Here is a 27,648-nt window from a genome sequence, read left to right as displayed (position 1 = left end):
TCGGGAATCGTCCCGGTACAGTCTAATTCTAAAACATAGTATGGCGGATCGGATCTGTCAGATCTAGAATTATGCTGTGGTCAAAGAGAAAGAATGAAGGGTGTCACAAGCTTTTATAGGAGACACGATGACGTCACGTTTACGCGGGAGACAGTGAACAAACACAACATGAAGATTACTCACAACAGCCTGATCGAGACACGACAGTGGTACCATAACAAAACACTTACAACAACAACATAAACCTATCACAATAATCAGTGACATAAAATCTTCCCCACATTCCTCCCCCTCCTAAAATGTTTTCCCTCCTGAAGTTATACCCGATATAGATTAAAAGTGGGAAGATCTCATGTTTGCATAAGTTTGTCGGGTCCCAAAACATTACTTAAAATATCTATATCAGAACATAGTACTTATGAAAGTTGGACCAAAATTTATAAAAGATAACTTGTTAGGAGGGATGTAATATTTTAAATTTCATTGGGGATATAAGCAATCAAAATTGTAAGGCAATATCAGTGGTTGTTTGCTGCACTTGTAAAGGCTGGATATATATATCCCATTTTTTTCTTTAAAACAATGCAGCTGAAAATTGAGCTTATTTAGTATTTACATTATTGCTAGCAGGCCAGGGAATCTCTTTAGTAATTAATTGACAAGATGAAAATGACCAGGGGGTAATGTCAGAAATAAAACAAGCATAGTTGGAACCATGTCAGTTACTAATTCATGTTAATGTCTATGATACAGGTCCTGTCACAAGGTGGTATCCATCATCATTTTGAAGCTTATGCTTCTGACTCACCTGATTGAGGTAGTAAAATACCTTCTGATGTATATACATAATTCCCTCCCTCTCCTGCTTGAGGTGATCACACATGTGTTCATGTTATCAGTTCACTACCATGATTTCCTGGCCCACATGGTCGTCGTGGTACCCTCATGGGCTCTTTCTCACATCTTGGCTTATTCTGGTTCCATCAGGTTGGGTCGGGTTCTAGAGCCATTATCAGATGGGCCTCTGGGTAGCTCTCTCCCTTCCTCGCCTGCGAGTCCGAGGGGTTCCAACCCTGGTATCATCAGGTCTCTGGGTTCAGGGGGGCTTACACCAGGTATCATCAAGCCTGTGAGTCCGAGGGGTTCCAACCCTGGTATCATCAGGTCTTGGGTTCAGGGCACTTTTTTAGCTTTCATCAAACATGTGATTGCTTGGGGTATCATCAGGCTCCCTGTGCATGGTGTCTGCTCCTGGTGTCTCTAGTAGTCCCTTGTGCCCTTGAGTCATCATGATGTGAGAAATTTCTTAGTGGGGAGGTGAAACCTCTACCCTTTGATGGGGAGGTGACAGTGTCACCTCTACCCCTTCTCCTTCAGCCTTTGGTTCCAGTCTAGTATCATCAGGCTGAGCTTCTCTGGCATTTTCTTTGGAATTGAACCCCTTCATCACTGTCACTGCCATGTTGACAGTGGTGGCATCGACTCGCTATTCTGCACAGTTGATACAGACCGCGATGTTGCTCCAGACAGTCATACATACTTTGTTGTTTCTTTCCATGGTCTGGGGTTTGTCTTTTTGTACATAGCAACAGATATGAGTCATGGCAGAGTTGGAGGCTTCTTGATTGACCTTTCTTCTTAAAGTTTGTGTCTGTTTTTTACACATAACACTGCACCGAAGACGAAATCTGCAATGATGCTGGCAGGACTGATCAGGATTGCATTCAGTTATAAATTTATTTTTTTAATTTATTTTTTTTTTTTTCTGTCTTCGAAGTGCACATTGTTGCCTCTTCTAATTCCATAGTCGAATTTCATCTTTTCAACTCTGTCTTCAATGGTTTCCTAGCAGTCTTGTGAGCTTGCTTTAAACATAATTTTTAACATTTCACCAATAATTACCCCTCTTCCTTTATGGGTTTAGGCATAAGCTCACATCCTTTGTTGTAAAATCTATCTATCATTGACTGCACTACAGATGACGGAAGCAATTAGTAATACATATTCTTCCTAGGTATGTAGCTTCATAATGTCACCATTTTTTTTTTTTTTCTCTCGCTCTTCTTGACCATTTCCCACTAGTCAGAGAGCGGTGGTTCAGGTCTTGTGCCTGTAAGGAGGCTACCCATGCCATGTCTAGTTTATTCCTTGATTTGAAATTATTATCAAGGAAATAATTGACCTGAATAAGAATTCTTAACTGCTGCTCATGTCATTACTTACACTGTGGTGGTGATTGAAGTGGTCTGATTTGTGAGAGTTTATTTTGCATCTTTGTTGAGGGCCATAGAATGCCATTCTCAACTTATGTCGTGAGTATCCCAAATGGATTAGAGTTGTTAGGTCCTAGCCTTTCATATTTACTTTTATATTTTAACCACAGTGAGCAGCCTTAAGTAACACATTGACATCACTTGAGGGTGGCAAGAAGATATATATGACTTGTGATCTCACTCTATTTGCTATTTCATGCTTCTTGATGTCATGTACTGGATATGCTTGCTCACAATTTCAAAATCTCTTGAAGTGGCAATTTCAGCAGGTTTATTCTCCATCACTTCATTCGTCCAAAGTGGTCATTGTGAAGTAAGAAGAGATTCTGGCTTATTGTATAATATTGTTGTGCAGCGTCCACCAGTCTTGTCTGTTGGGCATGGAGCTGAGATGTTTTAAGTTTGAAAGACGATCGTCAAAATATTTTCCAAGGATAAGGGTATCATCGAGGAAGGCTAGTACCCTTTTCTGGTTTAACCCTCTCAGCACTTGATTATTCTAGAATATGTCCTAGGGTTATTGAACAGTTCAAAGGGAGTTTATTAAACTCAAGCGTCCTTGGTATGTACGGAAAGCTGCTTTGTTCTAGAAATCTTCATGAACTGGGGATCTACCAATAAGCCAAATTGGATGCACAAACAGATCTGTCTTCCGTACCAATAGTGCCGTTGCAGCAGCCCAGCTCCAGGTTGAGGGTTGTATTACCCCTGCTTTAAGCATCTTGTCTAACATTTCATCTTCTTCTTTGGTAAAGTGAACGGGGGTACATCGCAAGCCTAGTTTAATTGGCTTTGCATCTCCTGTATCAATGTGGTGTTGTATTGCTTGATATTCCCACAGCAATTGTTCAACTTTACCTAGTCTCTCATCTCCCAGAATGGACGTAACTCTCTGCCAGAGATCTATAAGTTTGTCTGGTAGTTGGATCGGCTGGCAGGAAGTGCTTGATATGGAGCATTCCCCCTCCGTTTTTGTCGTGGGGTTGCTGAGTTCGTCCACTTCTGTTAAATTCAGCCAGTCATCTTCGTCATCCTCAATTATATCTCTTGCTTCCAGGGGAAGCAGTTGTCCTATTTCCGTCCCTTTTTTTTTTGAGGAAGCATTCATCACCTGTGTTGATTAAGCACACTGTAACAACTGGTTTGGTTACGTGCAGGGTATGGCCCACAGAAATTGGCAGATTTCTATATGGTTCCAGGTACATAAATGGTGAATTGGGCAGATAGTCTGACTCAACATTAGTGATTACTTCTGACTACTGACTAGGCTGGTATGATCGATTTGTGGGGAATGGCAATCTTGATAGTTGTTCGGTCTCCATCATCCACTGGTAAATCTGTTTGTGCCATGTCACACTTGGGAGTTACATTTTCAGTTGAATTTGTTGCAAGAGGAATAATTTGATTTTGACAAAATAATTGTTTTTCCACATCAATCTTTGCCCTTAATTTCCTCAGCATATATATTCCTAATAGCATTGGGTCGAAAATGGGAGCAACATAGATATGAGTTAGCAGATGAATCTCTCCCAATCGCAAGTGTAGTGACCCCACTAATTTTGCAGAGAAGCTTTGATCTTTACCTGCTGCAAACATCTTCATGGACTTCGTACAAGTGGGGGTGGGTAGGATTTTGTTATGAGTGTGTTCAGAGATGATGGTAACATCTGCTGCGGTATCCACCACTGCTTGTACAGGGACGTTTTCAATTGTACATTGTACTTTAAGGGCAGATTCTGACTGTAACCTTGCAATACAGATACATTCTTCATCAAAATAAGGTTTTACAATCTGTTCTGGATCTTTGCTAGACCGATATACATTGTGGCTTCCGTTGTTGGTCTGCTGGGCAAGGTTTTCCTCAGTTTCTTCATGTTTCACTAAATTAGTACAGTCAGAAGAATAGGGGCACAAATTGCTCATAGTCTTATATCTGTGTTGTGCCTCAAAAACTGGGTCCTCTTTAATTGCCCTTGCTTGAACTGGGATCAATTCCGGGCTCAAACGGATCCCTGCCCGTTTGGCGCCTTGTCTTCCTTTGGGCGACCTTTCATGGAGTAGTCTCTAGCATAGTGGTCTTGACCTCCACATGAAAAACAGGCACTTGATGATGGGGAATTGGAGCGGGATCTTGGCTGGGCACGTCGAGCGCCTCTTTGCATAACTTCCAAGACTTGACTTTGGAGTGTAATGAGAGTGTCTAATTTACTTTGGGTTTGCTCATGCATCGATAACATCTTTTTGAACATTGCCTCAACACTCATCTCAGTCTTCTGCTGTACACCAGCTGTCTTAATGCTCGTGTTGTGAGTCACTGCTCTAATTTGGCTATAATCTTCCAATTCCTCAGATTCTGACCCAGATTCTTCATCATACACATTCACCGCTTGGATAGAGGGCTCTCTGAACCGCACGGTGTTGCCGGTACTTGGTCTATCCTTTCATGCACGCCAACCAACTTGCTGAGAATTTTTAAAAAGCTTATATGTTCTCAGGGCTTGGTCCATCGTGGTGCACTCCTGACATGCAATATATTGGGCTGCCTTCACGTCATATAGTCCTGTTATAAAATGGGCTACCACTTGGGACTCTAAATTGCGGGGGGACTGTCCAGGAAATGCCTGCAGTGCCAACTCCCATAGCTTGTCAACATAGTCTAAGACATCTTCTTTTTCAGCCTTCGTAGTGCTGTTGAATTGTATCAGAGTTGCATGTTGTAGCTGCTGACCACCAAATCGATTTCTCAGGGTGTCATATGCATCTCGTATGTCTGTAAAGACTATCGACTGATGGATCCGTGAGAGATAATCCGCTGCTTTTCCTTCCAGGGCTAGGCCCAGGAAAAATAGTTGGTCACGGAGATGTTGAATATTATGATAATTCAGAAAGTTCTGAAAATTATATTCAAACGTATCCCATCTTTTTGTCCCATTGAAAGAGATAGATTTAGGCAGCTGTACCTTGGACAGGGGTGGCATAAGTGGGCCTCCACTGCTCATATCTCCATAATGATCAGTGGAATTGCGATCCGCAGGTGGGGCCTCGTAGGAATGCATGTAACTAGTCTCATCCCTCCATCCTCGTCTTTCCCTGTGCATGCCTGCCTCAATTAGAGCATCCTCCTGTTCTAAGGTTCTTCTCATAGATGGTGTTCTTCGTGGTAGCCGGCGGGTTCGCCTTACTTTGTCTCTCGCATATCCACAATCCTCTCTTTGCGGGCCCATTGATGTGAGACCCTAGTTTGAGAAATCTTGAGAGGGTGGGTCCAATGTGTGAGTTATAAGTTCAGGACATTCAGAGTAAGGCACCTTGTCCATGTCGAAGCAAAATTTAGCTTCATGAACGAAAGGAACCGGCTCCCGGTCGGATGCCAAAGAGGATGTTGGGTAATGGTTTTCGGTAGGCTGATCGTGCCACGCGTTACGAATGGTGCGTTTCGCATTGTTACAAAATGTAGGGTTCGCAACATTACTAGCACCTTCTTGAGGATTGCTAGTAGCGCCATGTTCAGGATACGAACCTGCAGCTTTAGTTGGGGTCTGCTGCGCAGACAGTCCCCTTCGTCTGTCTCCAGCACCAGACACATTATCATTCGAATCCATTTTGTTTGGGGAACTGTCGTGAGAGGTACCAGGGGCATGTTCGACTGGTGTCTCAAAAACGCACGATTCGGGAACCGAAAAATCAAAAAGTTCTAACATGTCACGATTACTGATCTTATCTATCACATCCTCCTTAGTGAGTAAACCTTTACGTGCTCGAATGTCAAGCAGGGTTTTAGCCAAAGGCTTGCTTATACGAGATGACCTTAAAAGGTCCTTAGCAGTAATGACATTAATCATTATCTTTGAATCCATTTTGGATTAAACTGAAATATGATTATTTATTTCAGTTAAAATGACCAGACCAGTTGATGCAAATCAATTAAAGCAATGATAAAGTCTGTAAACTTGGAATACTCTCAGATCCCTTCTCACTTGTGTACAACACCTACACCACAGCTTATAGATTTCAACTATTTTCACTGTTTAATCACTGGGTTAGAGTTAGAGGTGGTTCATCAGATGAAACAAGTTTTTAGATTCATAATTCTGATTTGTTTACAAGAACTCTTTACCTTGAAGAAGTCAATTCCCGTGCACTGAGTGCTACCATACACTTTAAAAATGGCAGGGTTCGGAATTAAGTCGCAGCGCCAATTGTCGTGAACGGATTTCCCAATCTCGTTCACGATGTGCAAAATAAGGAAAAAGTTCAGAAAAAGTCTCCACCGAAGTGGGCGTTCTCCATATATGTAGAGGACATATATGGGCGGTTAAAAAATGCTCTAAAGGCACATCGGGAATCGTCCCGGTACAGTCTAATTCTAAAACATAGTATGGCGGATCGGATCTGTCAGATACAAACGATAGGCAAAATAGTAGATCTAGAATTAGGCTGTGGTCAAAGAGAAAGAATGAAGGGTGTCACAAGCTTTTATAGGAGACACGATGACGTCACGTTTACGCGGGAGACAGTGAACAAACACAACATGAAGATTACTCACAACTGCCTGATCGAGACACGACAGTCATACCATAACAAAACACTTACAACAACAACATAAACCTATCACAATAATCAGTGACATAAAATCTTCCCCACAGTGGTCATGAGTGATAAGGACATCGACTTATGCGACATTGACTTATGTGGAGTTTTTTTTTTTTTTTAATAACGTTATATAGGAAGAAAGGGGAGGAACCAAGTAAAAAAATCGACTTGGGTAAAAATCGAGTTAAGCAATGTCCACATATCCAGAGTGCACAGTAAAAAAAAAAACAAAGCAAAACAAAAATTTAAAAATCAAAACAAACAATCAAAAAAACAACATTCTTAATGTGACCGTGTATGCAATTGCATATATGAGGGGGTTCCAAACACAGATAAACTACTGAGGGAAAATGGAATTTCAAACCTCTCCTGCCTCCTTTTTTTTTTTTTTGACAACCCCTCTGTGATGCAAATCTCAATTACTTAATGACGAGCATGAACTATAATCAAGCTATTAATAGAACTATAACTAATGTTGTTGACTCATTATGCCACCAAATAATGGAGTTATTATCTACTTACTTGAACTCCAACACTGACCCCTAGACCATACATCAGCTCCTTGTGTTCAGCTTGCATGTGTGATTGACAATCCTCCATTGAAGTAAAAGCCAGCTTACATAGACCACACAACAAGAATTCCTGAAAAACAAGCCATCTATATTACCTTTGTTTAACTCATAAACTTACTCTATTTAAACTTGGGATTTTGTAAAGGTCTTGTTCGTTTTTGTATAGAACTATCACTGAATAAAATGTGATAATGTTTTGTTTTTAAGGGTTTTACGGCGCTTGCAACACATTAGGTCATATCAGCGCCAGTAAAAAGTAAGAAAATGGGATAGTAAAAAGTTCTAGAATTACAATTAAAGCATCCAAGAAAAGGTAAGACAAAGGGGAATTGGTTCAAATAGGAAACAGATGTAGATTCCAAGAGCACACTATCAAAGTACTTAGTTTGAGATTACCTAAAAGTTTCACCCAGACACCAGCACAAGATCTCACTAAGAGGAATACACTCAAATGGTTACAAATCATATGTTAAAAATAAAAAATAACAATACATTACAGAGAGATGATTTACAAGGAAAAAAATATCATCTCCCAAAACTCCAACTATACATTCGACTGTTTCCCTCCCAGCCGAGGACTCCAGCCAGGGTCAGGACAACAAGTAATCTCATTCCAAGACAAAGACAGAAAGCAATTGAAAATCAGGTACAGGGGGAAAGAAGACACAGCAAGTACCTCCCTGCCCACTATGGGGGGTAGGAACCCCAACCAGAAAAAAAAAATGTGATAAATGTTTGGAGTGAATCGAAATCTAATATAAATAAAACCTGAACAACAGTAATCTTTTGATGCTCATTTGTTAATATGAAAGGGATTTAGAAATGACAGTCTCCTTGTGATAATTCTTAGGCAAAATTGGATAAACAATCAATTGATATGCTGCAATACTTGGAACTTGAGTATCATAATTATGCAACTAATCTTCAGACAAAAGTTGAATAGTAGTAGTAAGCCTTGCAGTCTGAATGACACTTGCTGAGAATTGTGTAATTCAGTCACAGAGTTGGGTTTTTTTTTAATTCGACGTCCATTGGTCACGGTCCTGGGCCAGGGTTTTGAGGCTGTCAAGATCTTGTTGTGACTTTAGGACAGAGGGCAATGCAGTTTTTCTTAGTTCTTCAGGAATTAATTCGGCCTCATCTGAATTCAGAAACTTCTGATCTGATATGTAGAGAGATCCTGGTTCAGGGTAGTTACTATTGATGTTGGTGGTCTCCCTACATATTTGTTGCCATGTAGGAAATATTCTGTCATTGCATTGCAGTTTTGGCTGGGATGTTATCTTCTCGACATAAGATGTGACCACATAGCTTCCATCACTGTTCTTTTATTATTGTACTCAGGTGTTGGATCCTGGTTCTTTCATAGAAATCAGAATTTGTAATTTTCTCTGGCCAATAGATTTTGATTACACAATGCAATTGTTTGCTGTGGTATGTATCAAGACTTTTTCGTGAGAACCCAGGTTCCAGAATTATATATGTCAATATCGGAATAATCAGGGCCTCATAAATCTGTATTTGTTTATTCTCACTGATTATGTTATTTCTATTTCATAAATTTTGGAGTTAATTGAATGCATTGGTGGCCAGTATATTCTGTTTTGGATTGATTCACTTTTAGTTTCCATGCTTCTAAAGTAGTAAATATTATTGGCATGTATATTTTCACGTGATGCTCTGATTCAAAGATTACGTCAGCATCATCTGCGTATATCAATTCATGTGTAATCTTCTTCATTGGTGGTAATTTTGGTCTTAGTTCTGTTCATGATATACCTCGAATCGGCCATGAAAGAGTTGAATAACAATAGGAAATGGGTTGGAAGCTTCAATTAAATCAAAGAAGACAGATAATATGGGTGTTTCCGGTTTCCCATTTAAGAACAAAACATAATGAATGAAACTGAAACACTAAAGACGAATGAGAGATGTGAGAATGGCATTGTTAAGATGAATATACAAAACAGTGATGGAAATAGACTGTTCCTTTGTAAGAGAAAGGAAGCATGAATCAAACTACAACAAAAAAAATTTATAAAAAGTGTGCAAGTAATTATTTACTTCCTGTAACAAACTTTGCGGCGTATGTGTGTTGAACCCAACCAATGACATCAAGAAGTCAGGAGAGTGGTTCAAGATGGACATTGCGCTTGATACGTTTTTTGGAGTGGTGGATGGCATCAACTGTAGAGCTACCCTCTCGCAATCATGCTGAGTTGTCATAACAGTAGGGTCTTGAGTTCGAGCCCCCATCACTGCAAAGTTTTTATTCTCTATCGTCTTCTGGCACTTTCTACTCACTTCATTTCTTGTTATTATCAACATAAATGTGTCTGCTCTGACTGCTCCCCTCACTTTTCTGAATCAATATTTGTCCTCAATATCAGAGCTTACTAAAGGTCTCAATCGACTCCTATGTTATAGGTTTGTGCTGAGAATATGGCTATTAAGCTTAACAAACTTCTCACTTCATTTCTTGTTATTATCGATATATTAGCTACACACCATTGGCATAAATGTGTTGAGGGACTTGAGGGACTGCATTGATATATGACCTAGGAATCAATTTGCTACAACATGCAAATTATCATTTTATTCTTAAAATTTTTATTATACTTTTTTTTCCATTTTATATAAGAACCCATGGAATAGATCTTTTTAAAAAAAATACCTTAGTCTCTGTCATCCCGTTCATAGCCAATGTATTACCATCTGCTGCCTGAACTATGTACTGTTGTGAAGAATTACCATCTGCGTCTTCAAAAAATTAGGAGAGAGAAAAAAATAATTAATGGACAAGACATCTTAAATAACTATGAAGACATTGTAAATAATAAATTTGACAAAGTCAGATGATGTATTTGAAAAGGTTTATTTTGGATTGTTTTTATGGATTTGTCTTTGTGACAATTTCAGGACAACAGGAAAAATGCGAGATGATTGAAAAAGGAAAACAGTTAGCAGATGATGAGTGATGACCAGATGAATTGTTTACTATTTTGGAGACAAATGTTTTTGCCCTTAACGCACCATCAATATTGTCAATTCTCAACATACCACAAAGCGAACAAATCAATCTGATAAGAGCGATGCATTGTTGCACAATAAGCAAAGCAGGAAGTTAACAACAATTCTTACTGGAGCTTGCTTCAAAGGGATATTGTAGAAAGAATTAAAGAAGTTTTGTCTGTTGATTGTTCTGGCTGGGTTCCTGGTCCATGTTAAACTCATGCAATTGTATTTCTTTCCAAATAATGACATTCAAGATTTCCACTGCTTTTCACAAGAGAAATCATTTGTGGAATAAATGGAGTAGTTAAACTTGAAGACAGAACCAATGGAAAGTAAAAACACAGAGATGCCAACTAAAATTTTGGCTCACAGGAATTTCAGACACCACTCAGAGAAATTTCAATGCCGAAAGAGGAATTTCCGCATTCAAAAAAAAATTAGGAATTTGGATGCTATTTAGCAGTGTGTTTATAATTTATATATCGTAAATTTCTAAATTGATAACTGATTAGAACTACAGTATATACAAAAAGCAAACACAGTGCCAAATACCATCCCAAAGTCCCTTTATTTCAAATGAAGTACAGTTCCAAAATCCAATGCTGGCAGTTTGTTGTAGTGGTGGTAGTGAAACATAAGCATGAGTGATGGCTGAGTAGTATTGGTAGTGATGATGATGTGGTCGTGGTGGTTGTAGTAGTAGTGATAGTGATGATGTGGTGGTGTTGTAGTAGTGATAATGATGTGGTGATGGTGGTTGCAGTAGTTGTGGTAGTGATGATGATGTGGTGGTGGTTTCAATAGTTGTGGTAGTGGTTGCAGTAGTTGTGGTAGTAATGATGTGGTGGTGGTAGTTGTATTAGTAGTAGAAAGATGAAGGTGATCGTGGTTGTAGAAGTCGTGGTAGTGATGATGATGTGGTGGTGGTGGTTGTAGTAGTAGTAGTGGTAGTGATGATGTGATAGTGGTTGTTCTAGTAAAAGTGGTAGTGATGATGATGTGGTGGTGGTGGTTATAGTTGTAGTGGTAGGGATGATGATGTGGTGGTGGTTGTTGTTGTAGTGGTAGTGATGAAGTGGAGGGGGTGGTGGCAGTACTAGTGGTGATATGATGAGGTGGCGATGGTAATAGTAGTAGTGGTGGTAGTGATGATGTGGTGGCAGTGGTTGCAATAGTATGTAGTGAGGATGATGAGGTGGTGGTGGTGGTGGTTGTAGTAGTAGTGGTAGTGATGATGATGTTGTGGTAGTTGTAGTAGTTGTGGTAGCAATGATGATGTGGTGGTGGTGGTTGTATTAGTAGTGGTAGTTATGATGATTGTGTGGTTGTAGTAGTTGTGATAGTCCTGATGATTTGGTGGTGGTGGTTGTAACAGTAGTGGTAGTGATGATGATGTGTCGTGGTGTTTGTAGTGGTGGCAGTGATGATGATGAGGTAGAGATGGTTTGGGAAGGGGAGGGGGGGTATCCTTGGAACAATATGACCTCACCGAAATTTGACGAAGTTGCCGGTAACCTGAAATTTTTTTGCTCCAGACCAGAATTTTTACAAGTGAACCGGAGTTTTGAAAAATGATACTAAAATTTTAATCTGTGGGAAAAAAAAGTTGCTTTGCAGGTAGCCTAGCTGAGATCTCCCATCTAACGATGATGAATAATGATTAATTAATGTTCAGATTTTAAACCCTTAACGTTATTGATTTCTGATAAATTAATCCTTATAAATACATCTGCAGGGTTTGTTTTTTTTCATAGGGAATGGTGGAATTTTATTGAAAACAAATTTTATAACCTGGATTAATAAATTGGTAATAAGGTAAATAATTTTTAAGAAACTTCGAAAGACTAAACTTAAAAGACTTTTTTAATACAATTTCTATTAATATATTTATTTTATAATTCTTTAGGTAAACACACCAGCATATATCTTAAGATTAGATCTCATAAGATACATATTAGACTAAACACATACATTTACCAAATTAGTCTTAAATGTACTGATAGAATTTTTATTTATAAATGAATATTTACTTGCTTTTTTCCATCTCTCTCTCTATATATCAACCTATATATATATGTGCACACACGTATATGTATGTATGTCTTTGTGTGCATATGTTTGTGAACTTGTATAAATATGTATACGTGCAAATTCATACCAATTCTTAAAATTGATGTGAATTTTGTGTGCTTACACTTGTTTTGTTTATTTTTGTTTTTATGAGTTTTATGGCGCTTGCAACACTATTGTAGATCTGAAGATAAAAGCATCAAAGAAAAAGCAAGACAAAGGATTCAAATAAGGGACAGAAGATTCCATGAGCAAACCACTGATTTGCCTGTTTTGGCATTACCTTAAAGTCCAGTCCGGACACAAGCAAAGGATCCCACTATGAAAGATAAACTCAAATGTTTACAAACTACAATATATTCAAAACTAATGACTATAAAAGTAAATTACAAAGATATGATATAAATTTTTTAAAAAAAATATCTGTACTAAAATACGGAAAATAGACCGATTAAGCAGAATGAGTCTGCGAAAAGTGGAAGGGTAGGAGCCTCTGCATATTCTTATAGAAAATCGGGATCTGGCAGGCGACAATTGGGAAATCTGGATAGAACAAAATTCCGGGAAGAAATCGGGATGATCCCGATTAAATAAGGATTAATGGTCTGTTCAATGAGAGGTGCATAAAATAGTGTATTTGGATGTCATCAACATTTTTCATAAGCAACACCTACAAGTATCATCCACTGCAGAAATATGCTCAGTCTAAATTAACATTGTCTGTATCACATACAACATCAGTTGCTAACTCATAAATACATATCTTAATTTTGTGTCTCTATTTCTTAATGATTTGAAGACTTTTGTTTACCTTAATTGTCGCTTATGACGAATGACACGACTGGCTATTTATTTCATAGGTATAAAACCATGTTTTAAGATTGGAACTTCTTTGATTGATAATTGCAAGCTATTCAATCTTAGAAATAAATTTCTTCGTCGTTGTGAAGTTTTTGAGTTGCTTTTCTGTGCTATTTTTGTTGTCATCTACGATAGGTGAAACCATGAACACTTATCACATTGTGTCAAATTTTGGGTCACAAGCTTCACATATCATCTTTCAATCATCAAAATAACAAAATTTAAGGTTACAGCTATTACATATGCCTTTAGGAACAAAAATAGAGATTTCAAAATAACCACAAGGCATATGGCACCTTTTGACTTTGACTCATTTATCAAATTTTGCTCCAAAAATAAATATGTTAGGGACAAATCATAATCTAGAATTCAATAAGAATGAAAAATAAAGAACAAATTCAATGATTCATTGATGTGAATATAAGAAAGTTAATCCCAATAAATACTAAAATTCTTACTTATGACTGGCATATTTATAGCCATAACTGACATGGCCTGAGTAGAGGACATCATTTGATCATTTACACTCGACAAAGGCAGTACACTTGAACTTGATAACGACGATGACGATGATGATAATGAAGTGGCAGATGATGAGGAGTAGGCAGATACTACTACTGTTGTTTGTTGTGTACGAGGTAAAGACCTCTCTGGTTCAAATGGTAAAGTAGTTTGAGCCTGGTGTTGTTCACTGTCAATGGAAGGGCTTCCCTGATTCAATATTACTTCCTTGTCCTTCACTACATTCATCAATTCCGTCAAATCTGTTGTGGTGGCAGCTTCGTTGCAACGGGTTGCAGATGTGCTTTCGGTTACTGGTTCTGCTGTTTTGGGTATAAAAAGTATGTGTATATATTTTTAAAATCTTTTGAAGTAATTCATCTGAATTATCTCTGCATACCACCATTTACAAAGACCAATCACCAAATATTTCTTTACCTTGATTTTAAAGCCAACCCACACCATCATAATGTTTCCAATATAATATGCTCATAATTAGTTCACATAGTCAATGAAATGATCTTGGAAGTACAATCAGGGCTAAATTTTCGATTTTCTTCCTTTCTGATCATGGATATAAAATTTCAATTGTATCTTATAACTGTCATTTTCAGATTAAGGCAAACGTATCATATCATGAATATGAACAATCTCCAGTTTTTTTGCTTTTATCGGTTTACGGCGGATGCAACACATTAAGGTCATATCAGCGCCAGTAAAAAGGAAGAATATGGGATAGTAAAAAGTTCTAGAATTGCAATTAAAGTACACCCAAGAAAAGGTAAGACAAAAGGGAATTGGTTCAAATAGGGAGAGATGTAGATTCCAAGAGCACACTATCTAAGTACTTAGTTTGAGATCACCTAAATGTCTCATCCTGACGTTAAGCACAGGTCCCCACTAAGAGGAACACACTCATTACAAATCATATATAACATGTAAACAAAAAATAATACAGTGCATATCAGAGAGATGATTTACAATGAAAAAAATATCATCTCCCAAAACAAATTATATATTTGACTGTTTCCCTCTCAGCCTGGGTATCCGGCCAAGACCAGGACAAAATCAAGTAATCTCATTCCAAGACAAAGACAGACAGCAAGTTGGAAATCAATATAGGGGGATAGAAGACACATTAAGTACTGCCCTACCCACTATGGGAGGTCAGGAACCCCACCCCATTAATCGCAATTATAACACTTGTAGGTGATTCATCATCAAAAAGGATAATCATGGAATAGTAAAAAAAAATAATTTTTTAATATATATATATAGTTAAAAAAGAAAAGGCACGAAATAAAAGTGCTTGACTTTAATGTTAAAGGAGCGGTAAATATATATAAATATAGAATTATTGTTTACTGTTTCATGCCACTAGGGCAATCTACAGGAAGTGTGTGTAATCGTTATTGTTGTTTATGATTGTACTGTAGAAATAAACAATAATTATATATATATAAAAATTGTATTTGGTAACCGAGTCACACACACACACACACACACACACATATTATATATATATATATATATATATATTATATATATATATATATATATATATATATATATATATATATATTTATATATTTTTATATATATGTGTGTGTGTGTGTGTGTGCATGACAGTACTACCAAATAAAATTAACTAGCACAACATATTGGGGTCCAAAGGGTGTGGATTCAAAGTTTATTCTTGTCAATAAATGTGTTAAAACCAAATTTCATGTGTCAATAGTAATATGAGAACATATTAAGAATCAAGTAACTTAACACACAAATTTGTGTATCATATTGTGGGGGTTCAGTTAATCAATTCAGTGGTGTTCAACGAGGTATTCTCCCCCCATTCATGGCACCATCATACAATGTTATGTTGAATGGTGTAGATAATGTTCAAAATTTACGAAAATATATTTGTCCCACTAAAACTTCACGCACAGTCAAAGGTATATCAAAACCTGTGTTTGTATATATATAAATGCACACCAGTCCATCGATTTTTGCACATTCCCTAGAATGGTACATCGCACAGAACTTTTCAAGGATCCACAGAATGCGCAATAATCCATCATTTATAATAGGTAAGTTAAGAGGCCTGTAACCGCCGGCCATAACTGATGCAAGTCTGAAATTTCACACTAATCAAGGAAATTTATTGAACTTAACGCACACAAAATTTCATAAAAATTTATTCAGAAATATTTATTTGATGATTGTTTTAATAGATACGCCTCAAATTTGCCATATCGAAGAGTTTGCCGTAATTCTCAAATTTGGATTTGATCTGTCGATCCCCCATTTTGCTGTATGACTATGTGTAACCTTTTTTTTTTTTCAAAGATCCAAATGATTTTCTCTTGTCTTAGATAATTATTCGCTTCCATGAAATTTGAATTGACTCTTTTAGCTCTGCTTTCATGTAAAATGTATGACTCTTATACACTGTTTGACATCATTGTCCATATTATGCTGTAGTCCATTTTATTCAAGTAGGTATCATTGGAGTCCATTTAATCTTTAGAAATAAATCAAATATGATTTTTGCATCATACTGAAAATGATATAACATTGTGAAAAGGAAAATTTATTCCAGAAGATGCTATCTCAAAAGGCCACTTGGTTTTCAATGATCAGGGTAAATTTCTACGCTAGTCACACAACACTGCAAAAACAAGACTCAAGTTTGGAAACTTTCGATATCGTAATTTTTATACCACTTTGGTATAACAGGCATAGTATCTTAATTTATCAAAGATTTCTAATCAAACTTAGTATTCGTTTAAGGTATTTTTCTTGCTGCTTTCAAACTTCCTATGGTTTCTGATTTCTTCTTTGTGGTGAACATGAGTCACAATTTCTTCCAGTTTTTTTTTTCTCTCACACCTATATATATAACCCATTGCTTGACAGACTGCTCAATTGCGGCCACTGAATTCCAACCCCGATTGTGGCAGAACGCTTGTTTGCAACTGGTGATTTCCCATATCAAGTGCTTTGTTTTGAAGCTCTTTTTGGTTGGGATAATACATTACTATATAAAAAATGCAAATTTCCGAAAGTACGAGAAGAATAAAAGTGAAAGTAACTTTTTCCTGTATCCGATTTTGACAATTACTAGAGAGGTTATGATTTTTTTTTGATTTGGTCCAAAAAACGAAGTGAAAAACAAAAAAATGGCCGTTGATTTCCTAAATTCTTTGGTTCTTGAGACCATGTCATATGCTAATGACAATGTAGGTAGTGATTCTGGTGATGAATCGGACATTCAAGTTAATTTTGAACTGGAAGAGACATTGTTAGAACCCGTTATTGATGAAAATAGTGATCCAAAACCAACCCTAGAGTGGTCAGACTCAGACACCCTAAACAACGTTGAACTGGAGGATTTTTCAGCATTTTCGGGCCAAACATATATGGTTCTTGGTATCAAAATGTAGATAAATTGTTCCTCTTTCTAACACAATTTAAAATATGAAAATCCCACTTATAGAAATGGCACAATGATTTTTTTGTGACGTTTGGTAAATTTTCTGGCAAGAGTTAACTCCCTGTCCTTGAATGTTGGGATTAAACTTCCTGAGATTAGGCTGTAAAGGTGGGTTAATAGACACACCGCAAATTTGTCATATCAAAGATTTTGACCTAATTCTCATATATGGATATCATTCGATCCCAAATTTTGCTTTATAACTGTGAGTAGCCTATTTTCTTCCTTGATTCAATTGATTGTCTAATGTCTTGAAAAGTGATCTGATCCCAAGCATTTCAAATTGACTCTTTTAACCCTGCCTCCATGTAAATCACGGTGTGATCCATATAAACCATGTTGGACATAGGTAATCAAATGCTGTAGTCCACTGGATTCAAGTCAGGACCCAGTGGAAGCCATTCATCTTCAGAAATAAATCGAATGTCATTTTCTCTTAAAATAAAGACTGTGTAATGTTACTAGAGTGGGAAGTTGCTCCGTCTTGTTGATCATCAAATTGGTAATCTTGTTCTTCCTATTCAACCTACTTCAGAGATAGCGTAATTTATAATGGAAAACATACTGCTATCATGGTAAAGTCTTTCCAGTGAAATGTCTGATTTTTTAATTTTTTTTTACCGTGGACATTATTTGTTTGCTAGGAACTGCCAGATTGGCATTTTTCAGCAAATCGTGGCATTCATAGTGATATAATTCACTTGATCACATGACAGTATTCAGATTTACAGAAATTATAAACAAGTTTCACCGATTAACAACATCAACTAATATTACTGCTGATATTACTGTCGTTTTTATGCCATCGATGTGATAATTATTGCCCTGGGAAATATTTTGTTAAACGTTGTCGGCAAACTGTCAATTGGTTCTGTCTAGCTTCTAGCCCGAACAAACCAAAAGTAGACAGATTTGGGGACATGATATTTTTCGCATCCGCTTCAGATTTTCATTTGACCTCACATAAGTTAAGTAAAGGGAGACATTCCGAAATCTCCTACATCCCCAGTATTCATTCAATTTGTATTTTCACCGTTGATCTTTTGTCAAGCGTTTATTTATTCAATTTGTCATCATATAAAAGCGTTTTAAAAACTCTAGAACAAACCTTGATAGATATATATATATATAAATTATAAAACAAAAACCATGAAAAAATAGTGCTCAACTTTAGTATAAAAGGAGCTATTTATAAACATTTGAAAGATAATTAAGATAGTTTGACTTCTACAACGTTGTTATCGAGCGTTGCTCTCATCAGGAAGTGGAAGTGAAAGTAGATTGTTGTGTTTTCGTATTTTCATAGATTCGTGTTTATGGAGATTCGTAATTACATAAAAGGTGTTTGTTTCTATGTCTGCATGAGGAAGTTAGTTCGTTTCTTCTGTTGAGTGTTGCTATGTTCGGTTTAGTGATGATGAAGAATTTTTCTTCCAAGCAGAGGTTGCAAATCTTAGAAGAGGGGGAGTACGACTGTGCTCTGGAGGTGATTTTCCATGTGATGCTGTGTTGTATGTTTTTTTCTTTGAGGTTCCAAATGTGTTCACTTAGTGTAGTAGAATGTCGTTTGTGTATGTTTCTGAAGGAAGATGTATGCAGGTTGTATCTGGTTTTGAATGGACACTTGGTGAGGCCAATGTATGTTTCTTGTTTTGGTGTGTCTGGTCGTGTTACTGTGGCGTGATAAATTACGTTTTGAGTCAGGCAATTGCCGTTTAGTGGGCATGTTGTCTGGGTCCTACAGTTGCATTTTTTCTCTAGGTTGTTGCTGGGCTGATCTGGCTGTGATAGTTTTCGGTTATTGTTGGATGAAATAATGTTTTGTATGTTTGGCATGCAGGTGTATCCTATTTTGATGGTGGTTTTGTTCATGATTGGGTGTAGAACGTGACCGGGATGGACCAGCATTTTTGTATTAGATTGAAGAATTTGTTACCGATAGAAGTTATCACATTCTTGCTGTAGGGTGGGTTGAACCATGTTATGTGTCGTTTTCTTTGTCGTTTTTTTGTTGGGGTGGTAATGGTCTCTTCCTCATATTCTAGTTTGTAGTTATATCCACTTTTTTGTAGTGCGTTTGTGTACGGTGGGATTGCATCGTTGTAATTTTATGTAATTACGAACCTCCATAAACACGAATCTATAAAAATATGAAAACACAACAATCTACTTTCACTTCCACTTCCTGATGAGAGCAACGCTCGATAACAACGTTGTAGAAGTCAAACTATCTTAATTATCTTTCAAATGTTTATATATATATATATATATATATATATATATATATATATATATATATATATATATATATATATATATATATATATATATATATATAATATATATAATATATATTTATGCATAGGCTCAAGGCTCAAATCCAGAACAGAGAACATATGTAGATCCAAGAGAAATAATTTATCCATGAGTCTAGTCTTAAAACACACCCATGCAAGGCATCATATCTCCAGGACACTCAAATGCTTTTTACTAGGATCATTGTTAACATATAAATGCAGATCTCAATCAGCCTTTCTCAATAGTAATAGCAAAGTATTCATAGTTGTTAAAACAGAAAGAGCTGATGAGTATCTAAAATTTCCTACTAGAAAGAGGGAGCAGTTATGAACTTAAATTATAAGATAAAAATTGTCATTCTTATGAATTAAAATAATTGTAATTAATACCTCGTGGCAAACTTTTGTCCAAGTAAGCTTGACCCTCGGCCTCAGTAAAAGTGAGTACATCTGTTGACTCTTGTATGGCAACATTAGATTTGAATTGGTGAGATAGAACAGTTCCTTCGGCAATTGCCAGCTGTGTCGGACCACCAACTGGGCATAAGAAGTTACCCGTAGATAGTGATGACTCAGCTAATTAAGAAAAATGGATAATAATAATAAAATTAATAATAATGATGATGATGATAATAATAAAAACAATAATAATAATAATAATAATAATAATAATAATAATAATAATAATAATAATAATAATAATAATAATAATAATAATAATAATAATAATAATAATAATGGTGGTGAAGGTCATGATGATAATGATACAAATTATCAAAGATGATAATGATTATGATAATTTTCCATTTACCTGTTGCTTTCTCAGGAAGAGAATTAAAATTTGGTGGCTTCAAGTGTTTTTCCTTGACATGTACACCCATGTCAGGGGACTGTGTGCAAGAGTATGGACAAAATTTACACTTGTACACAACATCCATGAAATCTTCCATCTTGAAATCTGAAGGCTCCATTTCCACGTCCATCCTTTAATTATACTTTGTCACTAAATTCCTGGATGATTACATTAAAAAATAAATGAATAAAAAAATAATTAAATAAAAACCAACACTGCACCCTGACTTGAGCAAAGGACCCCTCCAAAAGGTGAATATTGAGCTAAAATATATCTAATCAATATATGGATAAATGCACAAACAAAAGAGTTCTCTTTCACGAAAAGTTAAATCCATCTGATTCGCCCTCACTGAAAACAGAAGAAAGCTGCATTTTCATCATCCTCTTGTTTTCTGAAGCCTAAACCAGGAGTGTTTTTTGTGCAGAAGACTTTACCAAATTTATTGTGGAGAGAAATCTTCCGATAGCAATTACAGATGATTGCAGTGATATATGCTTATGAGCAACAACAATGCCTTTGTTTTGCACAATTGACCGGTTCTGGTTCCTAGAACCGGTCCTTTTCGACATTGAACATTCTTGAGGGACCATTCATTCTTGAGGGACCGTTAACGATGAAAACCGTGGTCTACAGTAGGTTCTCAGTGAAAGTGAGAGCGGAGACAGCTTTGTTGAGAGGGAGTCATGTGTGCTGTGCAGATAGCGCTATTACACAGGAGTGACAATTGTGTGAGTGTGTGTGTGTCTGCGAAAATTGATGGGGTAGGGAGTTGAAAGGAAAAGGGATTGGTAATATTTTGTGTCTGTGGCATGCTGGACCAAAAGTATGGGAAGAGTTTGTTTTGATTTGTTTTTTTGATTTTTGGGTGTTTTTTTGTTTCCATTCCTTTTTTCTCTTTTTGTGTGGCTATGTGGTCTTGTGGTATGACGGTCCTGGGTTCGAGCCTCGCTCTGCGCCTAATTGAGTCCTTGAAAGACTCTTTACTCACATCCTATCACCGTTCACCGTACTCAGGTGTAAAATGAGTACCTGGTCGTCAACAGTGTTGTCTCTGTCTGAAAAAAATTGTAACATCGCCTAACAGGCGTCATGTCTCGTTCTACATGTTGCTATTAGTCAGGGCCCATTGTAAAGCGCTTTGAGCACATTTAGAGGATATTGCGATATATAAAAGCTCAATTTTTTTTTTGGGGGGGGGGGGGGGGGGGGATTTTTAATTTTTAAAAATATTTCTACCTTTGGATAGGACGCTAGTCTATCCTAAAGTACTTTTCGCCAGATCTAACAAACCCAGCTACCCATTCACTGCTGAGTAGACAGGGAGTTCAGAAAAAAAAGCTTGATTGCACCGGGGATCGATCTCTGGCCTTTATGTATAAAGAGAGTGCTCTATCAACTGAGCTTTCGGGGCTCCCAAATATTCTATTGGGATTTTTAAAAATACAGACCTTATAACTGTTATTTTGGAAGGAAGATATAATATGTGAAACTCATGTTATTTGATTAGTTAAAACACCAAACGAAATTTTAATATTATTGTATGATTTTTAATGACAACAATGTGATAGAAAGGAGTGGTGACAAGAGATAGACAAAAGAAAACAAAAAATCGGACTTGCTAGGTTCAAAACACACACACTCATCTTTAGTATAGTCACATTCATTTAAAACAATAACCCATTAGAGAAGAGGGGTGCTGCCTTCATCATAGATCATTGTCATTGCGATCATTATGGTGTAGTAAATTTTGAAATTTACCCCGTATAATGGAATTGTCCAAGGCGTTGATGATTGTCATGCACCTCCTGCTTGGTGGAAGATAGGCAAAAGAACCGAGGCAAAGAATCGCTGGGGCAGTAGTATGGCACGAGAATCGCTGGGACCGTTGAAAGGTTATAAGAAGTAAGGACCGCCAACGGTTCTCCACTTTGGGACCGGTTCCCGGTTCTCAGCTAAAAGACCGTGGGACTGGCCCCAAGGACCGGTCCTCAGCGTGGCACTAATTATAACTTTTCCTTAAAAATTACACCTTTTATCAGTCAAAATTACAAAATTTCTTCAGTGGGGTTGGCAGCTCTGGTAGTGGTAGTAATGATGATGTGGTGGTGTGGTGGTTGTATTAGTAGTGTTAGTGATGATGTGGAGGTGGTTGTTGGATTAGTTGTGGTAGTAATGATGATAAGGTGGTGGTTGTTGTAGTAGTAGTGGTAATGATGATGTGGTGGTGGGGGTTGTGGTAGTAATAGTGGTAGAGATGATATGGTGATAGCGGTTGTAGTAGTAGTAATGATCAAGAGGTGATGGTGGTTTTCATAGTTGTGGAAATGATGTTGATGTTGTGGTGGTAGTTGTAGTAGTGGTGGCCATGAATATTATTACACTGCAGCACAGTTTCCTTGAACTCCTCGGGACATGCAAAAAAGGTTGAAGAAACTGTGCCTTGCCAAAACAACTTGAGGGAGAGGGGCAAGGGAAGGTGGGGCAGTGAGGCTCAACAGTATGGTCTTAGCTTCTAACCCTAAAGATACCTAGTTCGAATATTCACTGCGTTATGTGACCTTCAACAAGCCACTTCTCCATAGCTCTATTTGAGGCACAGAGCTGCGGTTGACACTTGGGCTATTCCAGTCTTCCCTTGTAATAGACCCTAAGACAAATCTCCATATTTGAGGATGAATAAAGGGAACGTTCAAAGGATCAACTCCACCACCTGTTCAACTTGATGTGGACAAATGAGAAAATAACATCTGATTGGAAGAAGGACCTGCTAGTACTGCTAGTACCCAAACATGGCAATCTGTCCCAATGTGACAAGTGGAGAGGAATCACCTTGTTGTCCATACCAAGCAAAGTGCTCACAAGAATCATGCTTGACAGGATGAAAGTTGCTTTGGACAAAACACTATAAGATGAGCAGGCAGGCTTCAGAAAGAACAGTCATGCACAGACCAAATTGCAACTCAAAGTAGCATTGTTGAGTAGTTGATTGAGTGGAAATCATCCCTATATGTATGTATGCTTTATAGACTTTGAGAAAGCATTTGACAGCATAGACAGGGAAAGGATCTGGAACATCCTTCTCCACTACTGGGTGCCAGAAAAATTTATAAACATCATCAAACGACTTTATGATGGGTTTTCCTGCCTAGTCATCCATAATGGTCGACTCTCAGAAAATTTGATATTACATCAGGAGTTAGGCAAGGCTGTTTGCTGTCCCCACTTCTATTTCTTGTGGTATTGGACTGGGTGACAAAGACAGCATATATGGCAATTCCAAAAATGGCATCCAATGGACATTTTCAAAAAGACTCGAAGACCTTGAATTTGCAGATGACCTAGCCCTCCTCTCACTCTGACACCGCCTACAAGACATGCAGAACAAAGTCATGGCCCTGGAAGAAACAGCGCTGTGAATTGGTCTCAAGATTAGTGAAGAGAAGACAAAACTTCTCCGCTTAACTGCCAAACAAAAAGCACAAATCACCATCTCAGCAATAAAGATGTGTCAGGGAATTTACATACCTTGGCAGCAAAATCAGTCAGTCGGGTGGAACTGATGAAGACATAATCGCTAGAATCAAGAAAGCGTGCCACGCCTTTGCAATACTGAGGCCAATATATGGATAGCGTCCAGCATATCCACAAACACCAAGCTTAAAATATTTAACACTAATGTTAAAGCAGTCCTGATCTACGGGTCAGAGACTTGACGAACAACCTTGACCACATCAGCAAAGATACAAACTTTTGTCAATCGCTTTTTCGACAAATACTCAGGTTGAAATGGTTTGACAAAGTGCCAAATGCTGACCTTTGGACAAAAACAAACCAAGAACAAATGGATGTCCAGGTCAGACGCAGAAAGTGGTGATGGGTTGGCCATACCCTGCAGATAGAGCCCTGTAATATAACCAAGCAGGCTCTCGAATGGCACCCACAGGGCAAGAGGAAATGGGGTCGTCCAAAACAGACTTGGAGGAGAAGCCTTCACCAAGATTTGTGCATTTCCAATCTTACCTGGAGTGGCAAAGGTCTGTGCCAAGGACAGAAGAAGATGGAAGAGTGCTGTTGAGGCCCTATGCTCCGCCAGGAGCCAAGAGGCATAAGTTAAGTAAGTCAAAGAAAAAGTCTCCATCGAAGTGGGCGTTATCCATCCACGTAGTAGAGGACATATATATGGGCGGTTAAAAATGCCATGCATCAAGGCATCACTCGAATAGTCCGGGTATGCTCGTCCAGTAATAAAAACAGAGTCATCACTCGACTAATTTTTCAATCAACAATCCATTATGAATATGGCCGTAAGAAGAGCTTCCAAAAAGAAGGGAAGATCGTTTTTATACCCATAGTGACGTCACAAACTCACAGGAAGAATAACACACAACAGTGAATGGAACTCACAAGGACATCCAAACATGAAAACAATATTCACAACGGCGACTTAATAGACCAAACAACGAACGTTGAAACACAACAATACATAAACGAAGTGGCAATTCGGACCCGAGTCTGAATTGCTTCCCGTGGCAATTCGGACCCGAGTCTGAATTGCTTCCCGGGCAATTCGGACTCCTGCCACAATGCGCCTGCGCAATCACAGGAAGTGTCGGAAGTGGAGACTGGGTCGAAAGTGAAGCGTGGTAGGGTGGGGGGAAGCTGCTCGTTCTCAGTTGTCAGTCGGTAGGAGGGCGAGTGAGCGAGCAAGTCACGTTTTAGAACTCTCGAAGATGACTATACCTTCAAAAGCGGTGATCTATTATTCCCCTTTGTCTTGGGTACTTTTTAATTGTAATTTTAGAACTTTTTACTATCCAATTTCTCCCATTTTACTGGCACTGATATGACCATGCGCATGTTGCAAAAGATACATGCATGGCATATCTATATTATATATATATTGCCAATTGCAGCTGCAAAAAAGTGCGGGTAAAGGCGAATAATATGACTTTGGTTACCCGCAAACGACCGAGACGCTGGATGCAGAGGAGAACATAGTGATATGATATGGGATCAAAGAGAAAAAGCCGCCGGCTCTTCAGTTGTGGAAATGGTTGTGGGGGGGGGGGGGGGGGTGTGTGTGTGATTATTCTGTTTTTTTATGACTTAGAGATATTCATGAAAGTGTGAGTGTTTAGGAAGACCAATACGGTTTCTATAGCCTAGCTGCAAAAGGAATAACTGAGAGTTTCACTAATGATAAGTTCATCATTCGGGGGCATTGCATTGCAGTATTCCGAATCGAAGAGCCATCGGAGACTATTCAGACTCGACCCTGGTTAGCCACGGAGTTCTATTTACTTTAGACTCGAGTCCGAATTTTCACGGGGAAACAATTCAGACTCTGGGTCCGAATTGCCATGGGGGGGGAAATTAAATTCAGGGCAAAGTTGTATACCGAATCTATGAAATTCGTTCCAGCAAAATCCTTACTCAAATCTTAGCGGCCATTTTAGACCAGTTTTGAAATCCAAATGGTGGTCACTACCGGAAATGCAACAATTTTCAGGTCACCAAGTCCGTCAGTAAATAACAAAGGCAAATAGAAGACCATTTTTCAGCCTTTAAATTAACATAACTTTTCTTCTGCTTATCTGATATTCACAATTTTGGTTTCATTAGAATCGTGTTGAAAAGCACTTTGAAATGATTCATTGAGCTCAATCCAATTTGAATGTTTTACCAAAGTACCTAATGAATGGTCGAGAGTTTTATTTATTGAAATCGAAATCACCGCCTTTAATTAAGTTTAACTTACTTTACTACGGGGATCTAAAAGACTAGAGAGTTATTAAAACGATTACCTGCACTGAATTTAATCTTATTTCTAAACCAATGTGACATAATCGGTATTTTGGTATTATATCCTGCAACTCACGGCCCAAAATGCAATCTCACTTTACATTTTAAACACGAGATTAACAACATCAATAGGGTGACACAGAGTTGAGAGCAGAAGGCCGTTGGTCGTTGGAGCTCATTTTCCCGAAAAGTTCAAAACATCCCGATCATAGGTATATAAATAGAAAGAGAGGACCATCACCTAGAAAGAGGAGACTAACGCTAGCGTTAGCTCTCCATTGATCGGTGGTAAACCCAAGTGCTGAAGGCGATGGTGATGAGGGAACTGTTGAAGGCGACATGGTAACTGGTGTTAATGTTATCTTGGACATGCGGCTACAGTCCACAGGATTTGGTACCAAGAAGGATTACAAGACCTACATGAGTACTTACATGAAGACTGTTGTTAGCAAGCTAAAGGAAAGGGGCACTGCCGATGATGCTGTGGACGCAGCAAAGCAAGATGCAGTTAAGGCCTTTAATGCTGCTCGTGCTAACTTTAAAGAATGGGAGTTTTACATGGGTGAGAGCAATAACCCAGATGCCCACGTTGCCCTTGTTGACTGGAAAGATGAAGAGGAGGATGGCAAACAGGTCTCTGTCCCCTACGTCTATTTCTACAAAGCCGGACTCGTCGCTGAAAAATGTTAAATATTGTATACATCAAGGATGCCCTGCTGACAGTCGCCACCACAGATCACCTCATTAACATTGGACGAGAGTTGTCATCCATAATTCACTGTCTTCTTACTCATATTCATAATTTCAGCACATTTGTATGAGACCCATCCTGAAATAAGTTATCCCATGTTATTTATATTTATTTATTTTTTAATCCTATCTACTCATGGTCTAGTCCAGATCTTGTGTTGTGTAATTCAGTCAGTTATCATCACTCCCTCAGGATGGGCCTTGATGGTTTTCAGATAGACATGTGCGTGGTTCGCCTGAAGAATCCACATTTTCTCTGGTAACCCTTTTTGTCCTGATGTTATGTCTTAAGGACACTCAGGGGCTTTGGTTTTTATCATGAAACCAATGAGTTGTATGAACCATATCTTTGCATGGACGTGCATTACACATGACACGTCACGATAATAAATAAATAATGACCTATTTCTAGGGGCCATCCCAGAGTCACGCTCTCACCGGCCAGGCGGAGTTGTCGTCCCAGTAAGGTCGCAGGTTCAAACCCCATCACCGCCGTGAAAAAAATTTTATTCTCTATTGTCTTTGGCACTTTTCTACTCACTTCATCTCTTGTTGTTACTCGACACTT

General features: G+C 38.0%; 1 protein-coding gene and 1 pseudogene across 2 annotated transcripts in view; one reads left to right on the top strand and one right to left on the bottom strand.

Annotated features, from left to right (window-relative positions):
- Positions 1–26,522, bottom strand: part of LOC144977223 (uncharacterized) — a 67,022-nt gene extending 40,500 nt beyond the window's left edge. Inside the window, exons 1-6 of one of the 2 annotated variants that reach the window (XM_078922181.1) lie at positions 26,333–26,522; positions 20,484–20,683; positions 20,063–20,248; positions 13,843–14,205; positions 10,113–10,198; positions 7,389–7,508 (exon numbers count right to left, since the gene is read on the bottom strand). In XM_078922181.1, the coding sequence (XP_078778307.1) occupies positions 7,389–7,508; positions 10,113–10,198; positions 13,843–14,205; positions 20,063–20,248; positions 20,484–20,655 (927 nt within the window). In that variant the 5' untranslated portion in view covers positions 20,656–20,683; positions 26,333–26,522. Of the gene's footprint in view, positions 1–7,388; positions 7,509–10,112; positions 10,199–13,842; positions 14,209–20,062; positions 20,249–20,483; positions 20,684–26,332 lie in introns of both variants that reach the window. The other variant, XM_078922180.1, reaches the window with a different exon arrangement.
- LOC144976546 (translationally-controlled tumor protein-like) lies at positions 23,536–27,157 on the top strand (annotated as a pseudogene).
- Positions 27,158–27,648: the final 491 nt, after the last annotated feature.

This window comes from Berghia stephanieae, chromosome 7 (assembly GCF_034508935.2).
Source record: "Berghia stephanieae isolate SIO BIC M18660-M18661 chromosome 7, UCSD_Bste_1.3, whole genome shotgun sequence".
Classification (NCBI taxonomy): Eukaryota; Metazoa; Mollusca; class Gastropoda; order Nudibranchia; family Aeolidiidae; genus Berghia; species Berghia stephanieae.
Note: the sequence above shows the minus strand (reverse complement) of the source record. Positions and strands in the feature narration are given on the sequence as shown.